The sequence below is a fragment of the Opisthocomus hoazin genome, chromosome Z, assembly GCF_030867145.1.
Source record: "Opisthocomus hoazin isolate bOpiHoa1 chromosome Z, bOpiHoa1.hap1, whole genome shotgun sequence".
NCBI classification, from domain to species: Eukaryota; Metazoa; Chordata; class Aves; order Opisthocomiformes; family Opisthocomidae; genus Opisthocomus; species Opisthocomus hoazin.
Window position 1 is genome coordinate 64,787,635 of NC_134454.1, and position 19,718 is coordinate 64,807,352.

The 19,718-nt window shown below is 40.6% G+C and overlaps 1 protein-coding gene across 2 annotated transcripts in view; it reads left to right on the top strand.

Annotated features, from left to right (window-relative positions):
- Positions 1-3,733: 3,733 nt before the first annotated feature.
- TENT2 (terminal nucleotidyltransferase 2) overlaps positions 3,734-19,718 on the top strand; it is a 43,485-nt gene continuing 27,500 nt past the window's right edge. Inside the window, exons 1-8 of one of the 2 annotated variants that reach the window (XM_075411117.1) lie at positions 3,734-3,880; positions 6,148-6,339; positions 6,945-7,070; positions 8,979-9,228; positions 10,367-10,481; positions 10,602-10,693; positions 11,522-11,588; positions 16,625-16,694. In XM_075411117.1, coding sequence (XP_075267232.1) covers positions 6,185-6,339; positions 6,945-7,070; positions 8,979-9,228; positions 10,367-10,481; positions 10,602-10,693; positions 11,522-11,588; positions 16,625-16,694 — 875 coding nt within the window. In that variant the 5' untranslated portion in view covers positions 3,734-3,880; positions 6,148-6,184. The remainder of the gene's footprint in view (positions 3,881-6,147; positions 6,340-6,944; positions 7,071-8,978; positions 9,229-10,366; positions 10,482-10,601; positions 10,694-11,521; positions 11,589-16,624; positions 16,695-19,718) is intronic. The other variant, XM_075411116.1, reaches the window with a different exon arrangement.

Genomic DNA, 19,718 nt, shown 5'->3' on the forward strand with positions numbered 1-19,718 from the left:
AGGCAATGGCCTCAAGTGGCGTCAGGGGAAGTTTAGACTGGATATTAGGAAAAATTTCTTTACTGAGAGAGTGGTCAGGCATTGGAACAGGCTGCCCAGGGAAGTGGTGGAGTCACCATCCCTGGAGGTGTTGAAAAAATGTGTAGGTGTGGCACTTCGGGACATGGTTTAGCAGGCATGGTGGTGCTAGGATGACAGCTGGACTTCACGATCTTAGAGGTCTTTTCCAAGCCATGATTCTATGATTCTATGTTTCAAGTAAGTTAAGCAATTTCCCAGTAGGGGAAGGATGAGTACATGAGTACAAGTTTTTAATCACTCTTAACCAGGTAACGCTTTTAAAATCACTAGTATCAAATGCTCTTTCATAAGGCTGCTGTGGTAAAGCACATTCTAAAGATATATCTGTCTTGGTTCCTATAGGCCTTGTCTGGTGCCAAGAGATAGAGAAAACAACCTATAGACTTTGTAAGATTAGACAAAGGTTTCAGAGGAATAGGGTTTTTTCCTTCATTTTCTCTCCTTGAACTGCTGAACACTGAGCTGCTTTGACCAAACTTTCCAGCACTTTCAGACAGCAACTATACTTGGTAGTACTTCGAATCTGAAAGTTTCAGAAAATTGCAAATAGCACCAAGCAGGAAATTTAATGTTGCATAATTGTTTCCACTGTATGAGATTGCAGCTGGCTTATCAGAGACCTCTTTGCTAATGACTGCTGGAAACCACTCTCTTTTCTATCTATCAGAACTAAATATTATTTATAGTTTTTAGAGACTGAATTCAGCCTCTGCTTCTGTTATAATCATAGATTACTTTCATTGGTCATTCAGTTTCTTTGTTGTTATTGCAATAAATTAGTTCCACAGACTGTTCTGTTACAATAAGTACAGCATTTTTATTCTAAAGCGGTATTTCTATTTGGAGGCAGAAACACAAGATGAGCCCTAATCCTATTCTATTTTGGGGGATCTGGTGAAATCTCAAATTCCTTGTTGTACAGTTGTGCAGCTGAGTATCTCTTGACCAGCGGTCTAATTCTTTGTTTGAATGACTAAAACCAGAAGTAAGGCTTTGCAGGTCTTTCCTGACAGAAGAGAATCTAACCTGTTAACTTTCTGAGATCACAGTTGGGGCCAGGAAGTAACGGCACATACTGAAAAAAACAGAACAGCTGTCAGCATGCCAAAGCACAGAGACTTGTCTCAGAAGGCTGTTGGCGATTAGTAAAATGTCAGGTTATTTCAGGTGCCTCACTGAAATGTGTAGTTGACAAGTGGATGCAAAAAAGACATGGGGAAAAATCCTTAAAAGTGAACAGTGCGTGCCAAAAAAAAAATGGTTAGATTTGGTATCTAGATTAAGGCAAACACAAAGTAACAGGTTACTTTGTGCCAAGGAGTGGAGGAAAATGAGACAAGGAAAAACATAGCAACACAAGTTACTTTAATGAGGTAAATGCATTCCTAAATGTTGTTTTTTTTTTCCTTTTCGCTGTACAGAAAATGTTGATGCTTAATACGCTGCTATAAACACCACCTGCTACCAGGTATATTGATTGTATCAGGTTATATTTATTGTAGGCCCCATGGCAAATATAAGAAACCTTGAAGAATAACATGTTATTGGTTAATGGATATATTATGGTGAGAAGAGTGGTTAAACGCTCTGGAGCACACTGTGTGAATGTGCCCAGTGGGGAACTCCAGCTACCAGCAGTCACATCACTGACTTTACCAGCTAAGACACAAAGTTTTGTGCCTTGAGCAGTGACTGGAAAGTGAAGTTTTGATTCCAGACAAACAGCATATAAAGATGGCTGAGTTCCAGAGGAAAATCAAAGTCCTGCACTAGTGGGGCACTGGTAGGATTCTCATGAAACTAAAGATCTATTATGCTACTCATGCTCTGTTTAAGCTTTCGTGGGACTAAATTCCTTCACAGGGGAGAACTCTTCCTTCATCCCAATACTTCCCATTTCAAATCCTGATCAACACCCCCCTCCTCCCTGAACAAACAACTCACACCAGGACTTTGTAACATTTCTAAACCACATCCCTTACCCTAGCCCTAATTTTAACTGTGGGTTGACCTTAGCCAAAGACCCCAAACCACAGCCATGATGGAAAAGCTCCCAGGAGAGAATTCTTTATGACGCACAAACGTGCCCTTAGTAGCCCTTTTGCAGGCCCACCACAACAGGACCTTCCAGCTTTGTCTCTCTTCTAATCCTAACTCTTGAAGCGGCCCTTAAGCCCATAAAATCCAAACCACGGCACAGATGAAAATGTTCTCAGAAGAGAGCTGGTTTGGCAGCCCACACCTTCCCCTGGCAGCCTGTCTGCAGCCCTGCTTCATCTAGATCCCTAGGCTTTGTCTATCTTTAAACCTTAACGCTAGAAGTGCACAGGGCTTGAACACCAGACAGCCCCAAATGTGGCCCAGATAAAAAAGTCCTCAGAGAATTCCTTCTGCACCCGAGAGCTTCCCTCAGCAGTCCCACTCCAGCGAGACCCCTAGGAACTGTCCTCTCCTCACCCAAAACATGCCCAGGACCTTAGCCCAGTTAAGCCCAAGCATGACCCTGATTGAAGTCTTTGAGGGTCATTTTTCTGCAGACCAAAGTGTTGCTCAGCAGCCCATTTGCAGACCCATCACAAGCAGACCCCTAGGAACTGTCTCTCTTCTAACCCTAAAATTGCCCAGAACCCACTTTCTGCAGCCCAAACTTTCCCTTGGCAGCTCCTCTGCAGTCCCACTCCACCTAGACCCCTAGGCTTTGTCTCTCTCTGGACGCAAACCTTGGCCTTACCCTAAGACCTCAAATAAGTAACAATAATAAAATAATAAAAATGGCCAAAAAAAAAAATTGTTAAGTGAACTTTCTTCGTGGCTAAACTTTCCCTTGGCACTACCTCTGCAGATTCACTCCATGCACGCCGCCAGGGTCTGTCCCTCATGAATGTAATGCTAACCACAGCCACGGGCTGACGCTTACAGAACGACCCCGAGCCACGGCCAAGATGAGAAAGTCCTGCGGGAAGGATCCTTTTTGCAGGCGAAATCTTCCCTCACCGGCCCATTTGCAGCCCCACTTCACCCAGGCCCCTTAAGTCTATCTATGAGCAGCCAGAGCCGTAGGCCATGCCAGCTCCAGCTGCAGCCTGCTCTCGGCTCAGCAACCCCTCCAGCAAGCAGCTCTCAGCCGAGCAAGCCTCAGCGTACTCCTTCCCCCTCAAAGACAGAAGCTTCAACAGCGTCTCCATCGCTTCGGTGCCTGCTCAGCGCCGAGAGTTCACCCCGGGAGACCGTCCCTCTCCAGGGGAAGGACCCGCATCCTGATGTGGTTCGCGCCTTCGGAACCCTTCATTCGTCAGGGAGCAAGCTCTTGACTTCGGATTTATCCCAGCACACCCACAATCGCTGTCACCTCTGCCTTCTGCTCCTTCGCCGGCACAGCAGGGCCGACAGAGCTCTGTCGCGCAAGCAGCCGGCGACTCGCGACAGCTGGGGACAGGGAGCGGGCAGGCCCCGAGGCCTTCGCAGGGACGCGACGCTGCCGCGGCCGCAGCGGAAGGCCCGAGCCGGTACCCGCCGCCCCCGGCACCCCGGCAGCCAGCCGCCCAGCCCCGGCCCGGGGCCCGCCCGCCGCCGTCGCGCATGCGCCGCGCCGCCCAGAGAAGGGGAAAGGCGGCACCGGGGCCGGAACCGGGGCAGGGTCGGCTGGCTGCTTCCTGTTGGTGTCTGTGCGTCCGGGTGAGGGGGCAGCGCTAGGCTGCGGCAGCCGTCGTCCGCTTGCATCCCGCGGGGAGAGCGAGGACGACGGGGCCGCTCGGCGCCGCTTGCGGGCCCGCCCCACCTGCCTCCGCCCAGGCCCGGCGTGAGTCTCCTGGCGGGGATGGGGAGAGGCGCCGGGGGGGGGGGGGGGCGGCGGGTGGCTGTGCGGCCGGGCGCGGCGGTGCGCAGCGGAGCGGACGGTTGGGCCTGTCCGGCCGTGCGGTGCAGCGGCAGTTACCTCTGTGCCTCCCCAGGAGGGGCCCGCCGGGACGGGCGGGGAGGCTGGGCGGGGGCCTGGCCGTGCCGCCGCGGGGGGCCCCGCCGAGAGTCGCGGCGAGTGCCGCTCCAGCCGCTGCTTTGGCTGGGGCGTGGGAAGGCGGGCGCTCCGCCGCTTCTCTTCCCGCTGTTCGCAGCTTCGGAGACTGGAAACGACGCGTTACTTTAGCGACCGAATCGTGAGTTCCGACGCACGGTTCCGCTGCTGGGGAGTGATGCCCGGAAACCGCTGGCGTGCGCCGTGTGTGACGCCCGGGCTGCGTGGGGCTGAGCGTGGTGCGGGGGCGGTGCGGGCGTTGCTGTCTGTGCCGGCAGCGCCGGGCCGCGCACGGGTATCGCCCCGGTCAGATGTGAACGTCGGGTGGCCTTCTTGTCGCGCAGTTCGGTTTCGTTTCCTCAGCAGAACTGAAACTAAGCTTTCGCTAATACATAACGCTTCCCCCCCCCCCCCCCCCACAAAAGAAAAAAAAAAACAAAGAAAAATCTGCGAGAGCATTAATCGTGACCGCTTGTTGTTGGAGGGGGTGCAGCCGCGTCCAGCTGGGCAGCGCCGGGTTTTCCCTAGCCTGGGCTGTCGTGACGGGACGCGGGGAAGGAAGTCAAACCTGAGCACGTAAGCTCCGTAGTGTTTATTTGCCCCGTGTTCCGCGCTGCCGCCTCCTGCAGCGACAGTCGGAGCTGTCTGAGCGGCTTGGAACATGACGGCAGTCCGCAGCGGTCGGTGAAAGAAGACTTTAGGGCTGTAGGGACACTGACACCTTACTACAGTAAAGTTAAAAATAGCTGCTTTTATTCAGTGTGTGAGAGAATGTCTATTAATGGAACTGTTAATGCAAATTTTTTTTTCCAAGTTTGGTGATTGAGAGAACCTAAAAGGGATACTTTATTCCAAACTTAGGCTGCTGTGTGGGTATAGGAGTTTCGTGCCAGGGCGTGCATCTGTCGGCACTTTTTCCAATTGCGTTGCTGAAACATTGGACTGATAAAAAGGGTTTAATGTAATAATTAGGGAAATACTGCCATTGCTCTTAGGGCTTCTAAATGTTCCAGTTAAAAGTTGTTTAAAGAAACTTCCTCTTGTATTTGAATCCTTATACTGCATTAGTTGGATAAATATTCCTATGCGGAGTGTTAAGGTCAATTACATACACCTGTGTTTGTTGGTGACACATCGTCTTTGTTTGCAGGGTGCTTATTTAAGACTGAAGTGAAAAACAAATGAAGAAACTTGAAAATAATGTCAGGTTTTCACTGCAGCAAAGAGATATTTATAGTACTGATAGCTGGTTTTAAAAAATCTTGTGGTGGTTTTTTTCCAGTGCAAACTCTAAACTTATTGTTTTCAACATGCAAGTTGAGCTTAAGGTAGAACACTGATGGTTTGCAAAATGGATCCTATTGTAGAGGCAAAAGTTTTGTTTCTCATCCAGACTTTCTGCTGATGCGTAATGCATACAAGATCAAACAGCTGTCAGTTGTGCCAGAATCAGTTTTAAATTTGAAAAACTGCAAATCTACATATTTCTATCACAGAATCCATTCAGTAAGCACAAACATAAAGTAACACTGTGTATGATATTCTTAAAGCATGAGTAGATTACTTTCCAAATGCTGTCGTCGTTTGGCTGCTTTTTTGTATATCATGTCACGAAAAATCAACTAATTTGACTTATAGTTCGTGATCAGCAGCATCTTCATGTTCTTATGATGTAGTCAAGTGTTTCTTCCCGTATATTGTGAACCTCATTGTGGAATGTTTGACGTAAGAAACATGTTCCATTGTAGTGTTATTTTTCCTTGAGATGAAAACTCTTGTGTTATGTAATTTTTGTAAAATTAAAATGAAGGGAAGCAAATAAAAATTCACTTTTAAGCATAAACAAAGTAAGTAGGAAATGTGAAACTTTAGAGTGTAGAGTATTTTTATTGTCTTGTCCTGAAAGGAGCTAAAACTAGTCCACAATCACAGTTCTTTTAAGCAATTTCTGGAAATCTGTTCTAGATGACTCAAGTTTTTAAAACAAGAGATTAAAAGGTACCTAGTGTTTCTTGTCACACAATGTAGAATTTGTTGTTGTCGTTGTTTTAATGTAGGTAAAAGGATACATGTTCTCTTCAAGCAGAAAGGAGCATGTTCCCAAATTCTTCCAACTTGGTTCGTCCACCTTTCCCTCCGAAACGTCAACGACAGAGCATTTTCTTCAATAAGCTTCCTGTAAATACACTGCCGGCTCTTGCCTCTCACCAGCAAATTATTGATGCTCAGTTTAATATTCAGAATACAGCGTAAGTACAGTAGAAGTTTATAGTGGGGATTGGGTTGAAAAAGAGTTAACGGTCTTTTGAAGGAAGTATTTCTGTTTGTGGAGGATATTTTTCACTGTTGTGTACAGTAAACTGCATTAAAACTTAAAAAATAGGGAAATGTCCTATGTAAAACAAAGCTGTATCATTTCTGTTGGTGACCTGCAAGTTTTAATGCTCTCCTGTGTTGTGCGTAGTGCATGAGATGCCATTGCATAATTAGTAATTCACAGTTCGGTTTTAGAGATCTTCAGTAGTGTTTGTTTACTAGGGAAAACAGGGAGGAGATGAGAAAGAAACATTTATTCTTGAAGCTAGATTTGAAGACACCATAGTATTCTTCAGGGTCTTAAATTTAACCGTACCTGAAGTTAGTTTGTTTGCTGTCCTCTTCTTACATGTGTACCAGAATGACCGTCTTCTACTTTTTAATGAAAAATACACTATATACTGAAATACCTCTTCGTTTTGGATAGAGAAGACAGATGTATTGCTTCTAAGAAAAAAATGACAGGACTCGCTGAGTTTTGTATTCACTTAAGAAGCAGCATCTTCGTTGTCATATGAATAACAGTTATGGATTGTAGTCTTTCCAGGGGTCTTTCAAGTGGGAGCCTTCCAGCTACTCCAGATGTTACACCGCAGCCAAAGATTTATGGAAATGGCAGTCCAGTACATACATCTGATGCCTCCACATCATTCCGAAGAAGAAAGTAAGTTCTCTGTGTGAGCATGATTAATTCTGATTGTAGTGTACCTGTGGTGAAGCTTGCCTAATACAGATTTCTTGTGCAGCTTGAATTTTGTTGGAATTTGCAAGAGTACTGAATAAAATTAAACAGGCCATGTGATGGCTCTTTAAAGCGTTCATATACCTCCCTTTTGAGAATTTTGAGAATCTGTGACTTACTACTTGTTTTATTGTAATACTATAATAGATTATAGTCTGTGTGTGCTTGGCAGTAAGAGAGTTTGTGTCAATAAATCAAGTGTTCTCTTCCTCTTAATTTGTCGAGTTAAGAGTAAGACCCCACCCTCAATGTTTTGTGGGAATTGTAATGTTTTTCTGACGACACACTAGATGTTTCTGCTGGTTTTCTTCATTATATGATGCTTTATTTTTCAAATAAAAAAGAAGACTTTACATGTGCTTGAATTCTGGTTTTGTAAGAGGAATTATATGGAAACACAGTTTTTCTGCTTTTCAAAAAACTAAACTTACTGGAATTTGTATCACTGCCTTTATTACGTTAGCTGCCACAGAAAGAGGAATTTCAGATGAATATGTGGTTTTATTTTCTTTTGACATTCTAGAAAAAAATCACCAGTTCAGAAGTATTAGTTGATATATGTTTGTAATAATTCTGTGAATCAGCTGATAGTTCTGAAGACAAAAGCTTCCTCCCTATTTCCTGTATTCTATTTCTCTTCCAGATTTAACAGATGAGGAAAATAAGTACAATTAAATGTGGTATTAAGTTATAGTTAAGTATATAACTGTCACATGAACTAAATAAGTTCCTAGTTTCATGCTGCATGCATCCTTTCCTCTTGACTAGTCTGGTTTATGGAAAGCTCTGCTTTGTGTTAGGAGATTTGCAGTCAATTAGATAATCCCTACTTTGATGCCAGCTTTTCTGACAAGAAATGACTGTAGTTTTATTAATAGTTAATACATTGATACATATGAACACTTGATTTCATGCTTTTTAATTTAAAAATATGTGAGTACCTCCATACCAGTTAACTTTATGCAATACTTGATGTGTAGACAAAACATCAATGTCCTCTCTTATTCTTTACTGTGGATGGACCACAGTATTCAACCACTGGTCAGCTTTCAGTACAACTTTTTTTAGTGAAGAGTTCAGATGCCAAGGGGCTGCCTGTAAGATCACTATATCTCTTTAAATATATTTGAATTCCTGTGACAAATGGCTTAATGAGGAGATACAGAGCAGTGTTTCAAAATGAGACATTAGGTTTATGAACTGTGTAGCTTAATATAATCGTTAGTTTGAGTTGTCAAATGAATAGTATTTCTTTTTTGCCCAGATTACCGTTTACTGTCTGTACAGTCTAAGAGACAGACGAATGCTACATTTTGAATGGCTATTGTGATACGTTTATTTTTCTCCACTACCAATTTTTTTTTCTTCATCAGTGAGTATTCAGAACTCCTAAAACTTCTTGCTGCACTTACATTGATTTAAGAGAAAAGTACCCTTACATAGTCTGTGGGTATCTTTTTTTAAAAAAAAGAAGTGTGACGTCACCAAAATAGTATGACCAGCTTTCTGAGTTGTCCTGCTTAACTGAACTTGCCGTTTAGGTTTCAGCTGGTTGATACAGACACTCTTGTAATGCAGTTGCATCAGTTCACTTCAAGGGTAGCTGCACTTCTGCGGTTGTGTATTGTTTTTTCCAGGTTTATTTCATCTAATATCTGAGATGGGCACGCCTTTTGTTCTGTAGAGTACTTGCTTTTAGTGAAATAATCATGTAATTAAGCATATGTTTTTGTACTTGTGCCAGCTGTCTTTTAGTCACAGGTTAGAGCTTGCAAACTAGAAGAATTACTGTCTCTCTTGGGTTTTTTTTGGGTTTTTTTTAATTTTTAGGCGAGTAAGTGAACAAAGTGTTACACGTGATGTCAAACGTCAGCGGATTCATTCACATCATTCTGAAACAACTGCAGTTAACCAAGCAGTGCCTTTAGCAGAGGAACGTAGATACTCCTTCCCAAGATCAATTCACTCTCCACTGTTGGATGCACATTATGTACCAGATTTACTTGGATGTGTCCCTCCATTGCGAGACACTTTGTTTCCAGACCCCATAGAAACCACACCCCCTGTGGCCAAAGATAAGGTAATACCTTTCCATGCCTGTGCTTTACATCTGCCTTCCGAGTAGGCAGGGTCCAATGATGCTGTGGGAGGCCACAAAAATTTCTGCAAGGTTCCTTCATGGTGTTGTGGGGTCTCTGTCGCCGAGGTGTCCTGTAGAAGGAATATCAGTAAATGTAGCTGCTGCTATGGGCCTGTATAGCTTCCTTGTTGTGTGTTTGGAGTGGTTTGGGGGAGTAGGGGTGGTGTTTGCTTGTGTTTGGTTTCCATACTGAAGTCAGGAAACCTGTATGTCTGCTCCAGGAAGTAGAAATTGGAGGGATGGTCCATTTGTCACCTGATTGGGAGGCAGAGAGAATCATCATGGGGGGAAAAAAAAAAAGAAAACCCACCCGAGTAAAGTGAGAGAAGCCTGTTCTGAATAAATACAGTACTGGACCTGTAAAGATGTCCTCTGCCTCTTTTCAGAAGGAGGTAAAAGTTATTGTCCTAGCTGTTTTGGAATATAGAAGAGGATGTCTTCTTTAAGTGGACAGTGGAGTTGGAACTGTGTTTTTTGTTGTTCTTTAATGGAAAAAAAGAAAAAACATGTGGCCAGTCAGTCTTCATGCTTTACTTGCACCAACATGACAGAAGACTTTTTTTTTTAGTATAAATATGCTGGTTGATTATAGCATGTATACAGTATTGTGAAAGAGAAACAGTTAATACCTCTTTCCACCAAAGACCTTTCTTTTTTTTTCCCCACACAAACTATTAAAGAAGTATTCAGATAACTTAAATGGGTTTTGATATTTGTTTTTCTTCCTATTACTGGTAGGCAAACTGTTGACGTCTACGGAAGATATCTCTACTCTTTCACTGCTTATTCCCTGAAAGGCTTGCAGATACTGATGAGGCAAAAGTTATTTTCTGTGGGTAGTCATTTTATAACAGGTTGAACAAATTTAAATTTAAAAACTTTGCAGAAATTTCTTCTGGGGAGTTGTTCAGTATGAATTCAAGCGTGGTAAAATTCTAGACAGTGGAATAGGTCATGTGAAAGGATGCTGGATTTTTTTTTTTTTAATGCAGTCTTATGTGTTTCATGTAATTGCATCTCTGAGAGGAAAAAATGTTCACTTCTCTGTATCTTTTGTGTTTTGAATGTGTGTGTCAAGTTAAGTCAGCAGGTTCTGGAGTTGTTTCAAGCATGTCAGCAACAGACCTGTGATTTGAACAGAAAAGAGCTCTGCAGAACAGAACTCCAGAGAGAAATTCAGCGAATTTTCCCACGTATGTTTTGAATTTGATTACTTAATATCAGTTTGAGTGTTATTCACATTCGCAGTTCTTCCTTCCTCTTAAACCATAATATGTCACATGAGTTTTTATTATGTGATTCTTCTGTTACAGAGAGCAGACTCTTTTTGGTTGGATCCTCACTGAATGGATTTGGGACTCGTAGCAGTGATGGTGACTTGTGCCTGGTGGTCAAAGAAGAGCCAGTAAGTAATTTAAAACATAATGTAGTTAAAAAAGAGTCTGTTAAAACAGTTCTTAAAATGTATGTGCTTTTGTAAGGCTGGATTCTAAAATGAGGAACTAATAGTCAAATCCTTTTGATTTAATAACATATTTTGCACTCACAATAGCTGTGAACTGTGGGCCTGATAATGTTGCAAGTATGAAATTAACCCTATAAACCATTTAACCCAGCAAAACATTCAAAAAAGGAGTGTTACCTTTACTCCATAACTGAAAAAAGCACAGCAAAACAGGGAAGTGCATTGCCTGGAATAATGAAGATAATTGTTTAGAGAACTTGAACTCATTTTAGATGCAGGAACAACTTTTAATAAGTACAGTCCTTTGTAATTTCATTATTTAGATTCATAGCCACTGATTTTAGAAAGCAGCCATAAGAAGGAATTTGATATGCAAGAGATCTGAAGTACTTCTGGTGAGAGAAAATGTTTGTGAGTAGGAGTTAGGTCGAGAGAAAAGATGTAGCAAAAAAGAAATCTAAATAAAGAATGATTCTGAAAGAGTTGAGGCATTAAAAAGCAACAAAAGGACATTGTTGTGTAAGTGGGGCTAGGTTTTCATTTTTTCTGATTTGTTAAAGTCTGTTAGTTACTCTGCATATTGAATATAAATTGTTCTGTCTGGCTTTTGCCATGCTAAATGTGTATGTAGGCTGTGGAATGTGCTGGTGTACATGTTCATGTCTTACTCTGAGAATGAATTTTGTTGGAGAAGTAAAGCATGCTTATTTGGAACATCTAAATGAGACATACCAACTTTTTTTCTTATATTTTAATGTCGTATTTCAGGTAAATCAGAAGACTGAAGCAAGGTATATACTCAGCTTAGTCCATAAACTCTTCAGTACTAAACTTTGTAAGTTCCCGGCTACAGTGAGGTGGTAAGATTATTGGCAATTCTGGAAGAAGTGTTGATGCACAGTTGTAACATGTTTATGTATTTGCATCTTGTCTAGCATCTAATCACAGTATTGTTTGGAGAACAGCTGTAGATATTTAGTAATCTTACTTATCTTGGTTCTGATGGGTAGTAATTGGAAAAACATAATGGTTACCTTGAAGACTAGTGGACTTCAAGAACGGGTAGTGTCTAAAATGAGTTTTGGATTGTGGACCACAGTGGGCAGGGGTATGGAAAGTAGATTTCTGTTTGGGAAACCTCTGTTAGAGAACTCTTACTGCTCTTTTAGATTACAGTGCCTTCCTGGGGGCAATACTCTTAAGAATCTGTAAAATAAGATGTTGCTCACAGTAGACTGTGTAGAATAGTTTTTTTCTGGGAGGGGCTTGATACCAGTGAAATACTTAACTTAGGTGCCTAGTGAAGAAAATACATTGACAGTACGAGCACTTAAAGGAGAAACAGGTCAATTCATAGTTCTTAAAAGTTGTTGTTTATAGACTCCCTTCAGATGAAGAATTCACTTGGGCAGTTCTTGACTTAAATGTGAAAGCCTCCTGTTTCAAAGAGGCTTTTGTACCATCCTCTGAATTATAAAAGACTGTCACTTACTGATATCAATGACTGTGTCCCCCTACTTCTCAGACTTGTGATACATTCTTTGATGCTGCTGCCTATGTTGCCGTTCTGAACAAACCTGCAGTGATAAAAGCAAACCATAAATTTAAATGCAGACTTCAAAATTTCTTCACTGGCAAATGTTCATACCCAGTTTTCAGCAGCTCACTTGAAGAGAGACTTGATGATCCATCGCAGAATAGGCATCTGATACTTAATGACTTACTACTGTTGTATATGGATGTTTGCATAAGAAGTTCAGAACTTAGTCTGGGTTTGCCTAGCATGCGGGTTGTTCCAGTGCTTTCTGAGAAGCACAATGGTAAAACAGTTGTGTTGTCAGAGAGCAGAAACAGAGCTTCTAGATAAACCATCACCTTCATTTTTCAAGAGATTGTGTTCTGTGACAGAGCTTTAGATGAAATCAGGTTTGTTTGACAGGGAGCATCAGAAAGACATGATGGCCATGTGGGAGTCATCCCTGAAGGTTATTGTTTGTGCCATTGCTCATTTTTGATGTTTTCCTAGTTCTCTGTTACCTTGCAAATGCCTTTGGTCAGCTTCATTTAATCAAAAAGTTCCTTGGAAGGTTAGGCAGGACAAAACACTACTGATATTACCACTTCTGTCAGACTCTTAGCTGTGGTATGTAGACCTCTTGGATCATCTCTTCGTAGTCTTAACATCACTATGGGCATGAATTCCTATACCTAGCCATTTGTCCTTGTGCCTGTGTGTGGATGTTCTGTGGATAGAACTGATAGACAAAAGTTGCTGGAAAATGTTCACCTGGTTCAAAATGAAAAGGCTTTGCCACATGGGTCTTTCCACTTGGGTTTAGTTCATTTACAAACTGTAGCCCAACTATGCTAAGGTTCAGTACTTCTGAAACAAGGATGTTGCCCAGTTATTTTGATTAAAGCTTATTTTGTCAAATGTAATTGCTGTCATCTGTCTCTTATCCTTTATATACAGTTAACTGTGATTGTTAGATTAGAGTTTCATTCTAGGAGGTTTGGGACGTAGATTCAAAATTTACCTAAGCTCCAGTTTATTTCATTTTCAGGCTTGAGAAAGGTAACAAGTGTGCAAGGAGTTTGAGCCCATCACATTTAAAGTGTTAGAGCAGAGGCTTTTCTGCATTGTCATTCTGCATCTAAAATACTGACTGAAATGAAGATGTGTACTTTTTTGAATAGTCACAGAATGAAGTAGGAAAAAGCTTATGATATTTATTCACTTGTTTTTGTGGGATGTGTTATTCTTAGAAGTATGTATTGTGCTTATCCTAGAGTAGAGAGATGTAAAGATAGCAGTAATATGTTCTGTTTAAGTTTGGCTGAGTAGGTGTAACTTCTCAGCTTGCTTGTTCAGATACCTGTGCATATCTGTTTTTTACAGTGTTGCCTAACTTTCCAAGAACTGTATGCTGAAGCCAGTGTCTTTTAGAAATGTGAAAGGTGAAACATGAATTTGGGATTACAACTGTTACACCATACTGAAGAGTGTATAATCCAAACCACCAAGAGTAAACATCAAACTGATTACTCTCTTCGTATTTGTCTAGACAGGATTCAGTTGAAAAACAGCTTAGCCATGCTGGGTTGACTGGTGTTTACCCTCGGAATAAATAACAAAGAGCTCATTTTCTCTTAGTTATGCGAAGAGGTATAGTAGTGTTGAGACTAGGATATTGGAGTGGAATCTGCCTATCAGCTGCCTAGTGGGGAGCATGCAACAGCTAGGGCAAGCAAGGTAACTTGAACTTAAATGAATGATTTCCAAGGACTGTGCAGGTGGGTGAGTGAATTCCAGTCATCAACAATTAGTTCATCTTGTTCTAGGCTGTACCCTCTTAGATTCTTCATGATTCTGGATCCAGACTTCTGTATTGCCCAGTTTCTCTTTCTATAGTATAACACTATGCATGAGTGCCAGCTACGTGTGCAGGATGCCAAAGATCTTTTTTTGCCTATACCATGTCTGGGTTTAATATTTTGTACAATTGCATAATCTTTCATTCTGTAAAGGAAAAGAGAGACTTAAGCTGTTTAATCTGAAATTCTGCATGAATGTTAGTTATGAAACAGTCTTCTTTGAAGTGGTTATATTCTTTTTCACTACAGCTGAAGTAGCATTTGTGACATGCCCAGAACTGTGGAGCAGCTATGTGGAATTCTTTACGTGTACTTTGGTGTAGCCTCTCTGGTCATAGCTTCAAGGTCAGATAGTCATTTTACTAAGGCTCTTACTCAACTTCATGTATTTCAGAATTCCACATCCTGTGTTTGTGACTGTTTCTTCCTTTGTATGTATGACAATCTAATGTATAATAGAGATTCTGGTGACAATCTCACCAGTACGAGCTGAGAATGAGTGTACCAGCAGTAAGTTACTGCCTTCCAACATCCTCTTTGCTTTGTTTCACCATGGGAAACAGATTGGAATGATGTTTGGGGCTTTTTTTTTTATTTTTCCTTGTTCAACTAATTTGGCACAAGCATTCATCAGGTGTTCGGAGGCATTTGCAGACAAGGATGTGTTTGGAAGTGGATTGCCACTAGAATGAGTTCAGTTAACTTCTGAAGGGCACTTGAGAAAGGGCATAGTGAGGAAAGTTGAATTGCTATGGCATGCAGATAGATACCCACCATTGTCTACCATGTGGTAATGCATTGGGCATCTTTGTCTGAAATTTGGTAGTGAAAGGGAAGGAGGCAGAGAGCTCTACATGCGTTATAGCTTTGCTTTAAGGATGATCTGGGATTTTGGAGGAGGGATGCTTGGATGTGTCTGCAGGTGCAGCTGGAAAGAGGGGACACATGTAAGTTGTACTAGATTGTGCATTCAGTGAACGTGGATTTGTGTTCTTTAAGATTCTTCCTTTAAAATTAGTAAGTTAATAAGTTTATCTTTTTTGAGTGTCAGTCCGTGTGTTGCATAGGGTCATACAATACATTCAAATCCAGATAAAAGATTACCTTAGACCAAATCTGTCTAAATATGCATATCCATAAAACGCTTTCAGAAAGTCTCAAAAAAAAGTAAAATTTGGTTTAGTTAAATATTGCACAGTAGGGTTTTACCAAACCTGAAATTGTCATCCAAATGCAAAGGAGATGACACCGTTTAATCAAGGTTGCTATCCAAACTGATAGAAATACCTCTTTTTCTTTTTCCCAAAATGTAAGGATCAGCTTTCATTTAAGGTTATTTTTAGTCTGTATTACTTCTAGTTTTATCATACGTATTTATGCTAATTTAAGGTTAATTTATAGAAGCAAGGGGAAAATATATGATATTACATATGGGCAAATTCAAGTGGTCCTAGGTTTTGCAACGGAAGAAATTACTAAAGTCATACTTTTTTTCCCGAATTCCTATCAAGTAACGTGCGGGCTCAGCTTTTTGTTGCCTATTCTATTACTTTCTTGGACATGTTTCTCATTTAGGATTATGTGCAACTACTAAATACAGCCTGAGATATCATCAAGACTAGGGGAACCGCAGATAATGACTGATGTAACAGTTTGGAGGAGCTGAGTGCAAAGGTGTGTTTGGTGGCACTGTAGGAGTCCGGCAGAGCTTAGTATGTTTGGGTTTGGATGGTCTGACATTGAGCCTGTTGTGTCTATACTGTGTGGATAACCATCTGAGGTGCAGTCCTGTGATTGTATTTTTATTGCATGTCCTATCACCATTAAAGCAAAATCTAAATAAAGCTTTTCCTGTCTTTGATGGAAAATATTGTCCTGTTTTCAGTAGCAAGTTGATTGAAAATGTATTTCTTGGTATGTACTTTAGCAGTAGAATAAACAATTTTTAAAGGAAGTTTTAATCATAGTCAGTGCATGGTGCAGATACAGTTATATCAATATTTTTTGATCAGTAAAATGTATAATTTCAGCTGTAAGCAAACTAAATGCAGTTAAAAAGTATGCAGCTGATCATTTGTCCACTGCTCTAGTGTAGTGCTGGACTTAAATGTCTGGCCATGCTGGATGGGGATGTTCTTGCTCTCTCTTTTCTGAACCTTAATTATAACTATTCAGGATTTCTATTACAAGTGAAAGCATTGCAGAACTGCATTCCTTATGTTCAAATTTGTTGGATGTACTTCCACAGATAAGTCTTGCGCCATTGTTTTTCTCTAATGTTTAGTGCATTTTTTTTGCCCACGCACTTTCCTAGATTGTATTTTTGCTGCAGTTGCTAAAGGTTACTTAGTTTAGCACAACCCTTCTGAGAATATTTTTGCTAAATGTAATAAGCTGCTATTTGCTATAAATCAGTCAATATGACTCCACTTTAGGATCTCATTTTAAGATCAGTGTCTTATGTGACACTTCTTTGTGTATTTTTCTCCATTTCAGCAAGCTACATTGAGCGACCTCAGCTGATTCGCGCGAAAGTGCCAATAGTGAAATTCAGGGATAAAGTCAGGCAAGTATTCTGCTTAACATCATATTTAGACTCTGACATGAGGAAGTGCTCTGTATATGTACTGTCCATGTGGGTAGTCCCACTGAAGTCACGCTACGTTTGTTTGTGTTGTGCTGTAGCTGTATTGCAAGTTTGTACAGATAGCGTGCAGCAGCAGTCAGCTTACTTCCTTCATGGCCTGAAACACCTCTCGTGGTTGAGATGCTGTTTAGTTTCTGTGATGTGAATTATTAGCAGTACGTCATGTATTTCTATAGGTTATTTGTACATGGTGGGCTCCAGTTGGCTAATGGTTCGTTATGTAAAAACAGTGGTGGGAAGAAAACTGTTGTGAAAGATAATTTTGCTTGCTGTGCAAACATAACTATTGAGCTATGTCAGGACTAACTCACAGCATTTCCACTATACAAACAACACTAAAACAAACTTTAGTTTCTTGTGATGACATTGTTTTCTTGATCAAAAAACTGTTTCATTTTAGACAAGTATGTTCTGCTGTCTTCTAGGTAGGTATTGTGTGTTTAACAAAGTAGTGTTACATGTTCTATTGACAGTGTTAGGTGCTAATTTTATGACTTTTTTTAGAAGAGGTAAGTAATTGGAGAGAAGTGGATGTGTTGTATATTATTGTGTTCGTTCTATCTTCATTATGAAGACATGAAAATGAATAATCAAGAGGGATATACTAGGACAGAGAACAATGTGTTTCTTGTTGTACGTGATAGAAGTATCTGACCAAGGAAAAAACTGCAAAGCACTCAAATTGGTTGAGAGAGACTGAGTAATGTTCATATCTTCCTGTATTTATGGGCTTAGACTTACGTGTATCACATTCATGTAATAACATAGCTTGACTGTTCTTTGCAAATAGGAGTTTGAACAACTCTCTTGTGTCTGAACTACCTTATCCTGCCTATATGCTGCTAAAATTCTGCAACTCTGTCTTTTAAAAACAGACAAGCCCACTTCTGTGGCATCTTAATAAAATCATATCATAGTGTGCTTTTATCACAATAGACCTTTATCAAGGCAGAAACCTTGCCGTGAGAAACTAAATCTATGTTTTTTACAACTTGAACTAATAAGTAAAGTCCATTTAAGCTTTTCTTGTATCTAAGATGATATAACACTTGTTAGGGTTTTTGCTTTACACTTTTCTCATTTACACCTAATCCCATATTTAATTCTCTATACTTGCCTACCTTTTAAAAGTTTGAATATTTTTTATCTAGTAACTTTCCCCTCTAACAGTACAGAAGGTTTTCTCCCATGCTTTTTGAAAGTATAAAACTCATCGAGCTAAAATTTGGGTTAAATGGCTTAGCTACATAAAACAGTGGTAGTGTACACTAAACAGTAAATTCCTGGTACAAATATTGAATAAATCATGGAGTTATAGTAAGAATTGTTTTTACTCATTTGAAATGAGATTTAAAAAGAAACCTTAGGTATGGAAGCGATTATGTCAAAAGATTGAAGTCTTTTTGTAGGCTTTTATAGTCCATACTACAGTCACTTGCAAAAATAACTAACAGTCATGATATTGCTATACCTTACAGACAGGATTTAAAGAACTCTTGATTTCCTACTAAATCAAAGTATAATCTTCTTAGACTAGAAGCTGCCCATTAGATTTTTCAGAGGAGAAAACAGTACTGTTCACCATCTGGTTTCCTGTGTTTTTTTGGAAGGGGAGAGTGGGAGGAATGAGATGACTTTGCACTGGGTTTTTTGTTTGTTTTTTTTAGTTTTTTTATCTCTTTCCAGTGATTTTTCTCTCATATAACCTGTCACCTCCACCCATGTTTAGGGGGTTTTAAAAATTGGTTTTTTATTTAAGCATCTGTCTCCAGGCTCTTAGCGGCCTCTGTCTTTTGTAGGCTCATATATGTGCACACTCATTCATTTTTTTCACAGAGGTCTTGAAAAATAGATTGGATTTTCTTTACCCAGCGGACTAAGCTTGTTTTAGCCAAAACCAGAACCTAAACATGACAAGCTTCCTGTGAAAGCCAGTTTTCTTAATGCCTGGCTGCTGGGAGAAGGTGGTAGAATTCAATGGGTGTAACCTCTGCATCTGGATTTTGATGTGTTGCCAGTGGTTCATATATACCTGAAAACTGCTATCTCCCCCTTAACTTTGATTTGGTGAAGAAGAAAGTGTCCAGTTTGTGTTTGTTCCCCTTTTCATCTTTAAAGCATTTTTCCTCTACAACCTACTGTAGGGTTACCCTGCTTCGGCAGGAGGGTTGGACTAGATGACCCACAGAGGTCCCTTCCGACCCTTACCATTCTGTGATTCAGTGCTTTAATGCTGAGAGAAGATCCAGTGAACTTAAAGACTTATGAATCTATTTGTTTGGTAGTCTTTCCCAGGAAAGAATTCCAATGCTGGCTCTCCTACCAGGCAAGCCTTTGATTAATTAACAAGATTTCTGTAGTACAGAGGGTATAAAAGCTTCCTCTTCTGCTACATTTGATGTGCAGTTGACCCTTTTCCTCTCCTTTAGTGCTTTTGGTAGAACTTGAGTCCTAACACTACAAAAACTTTTTCAGTTGCCAAAATTGCAACATGTATTAAATATGCATATTAAAGTACAAAATAACTGCAGTAGAACTTGCTTAATCAGCATCTGGTAAATAGTAATCTTGTCAATTGAGGTTAACTGGAATTACACGTGTAGCCTGACATATTTCCTAATTATATTTACACATGCAAATAATATTCTCACTGGTGTTTATGCTTATTTTTACAACTGTCAAGCGGTAGCTCAAGCTTGTTTATTTCCTGTACTATTATGTACGATGCTCTTAAAACATAGAATCACAGAATCACAGAATGGTAGGGGTTGGAAGAGACTTCCGTGGGTCATCTAGTCCAAGCCTCCTGCCGAAGCAGGCTCACCTACAGCAGGCTGCACAGGACCTTGTCCAGGTGGATCTAAAAAGTCATGTTTGATATTAATTCTAGTTTAAAATTGTGTGATATTTTTGATGCAAATAATGTTTTAATGTAGCTAATGG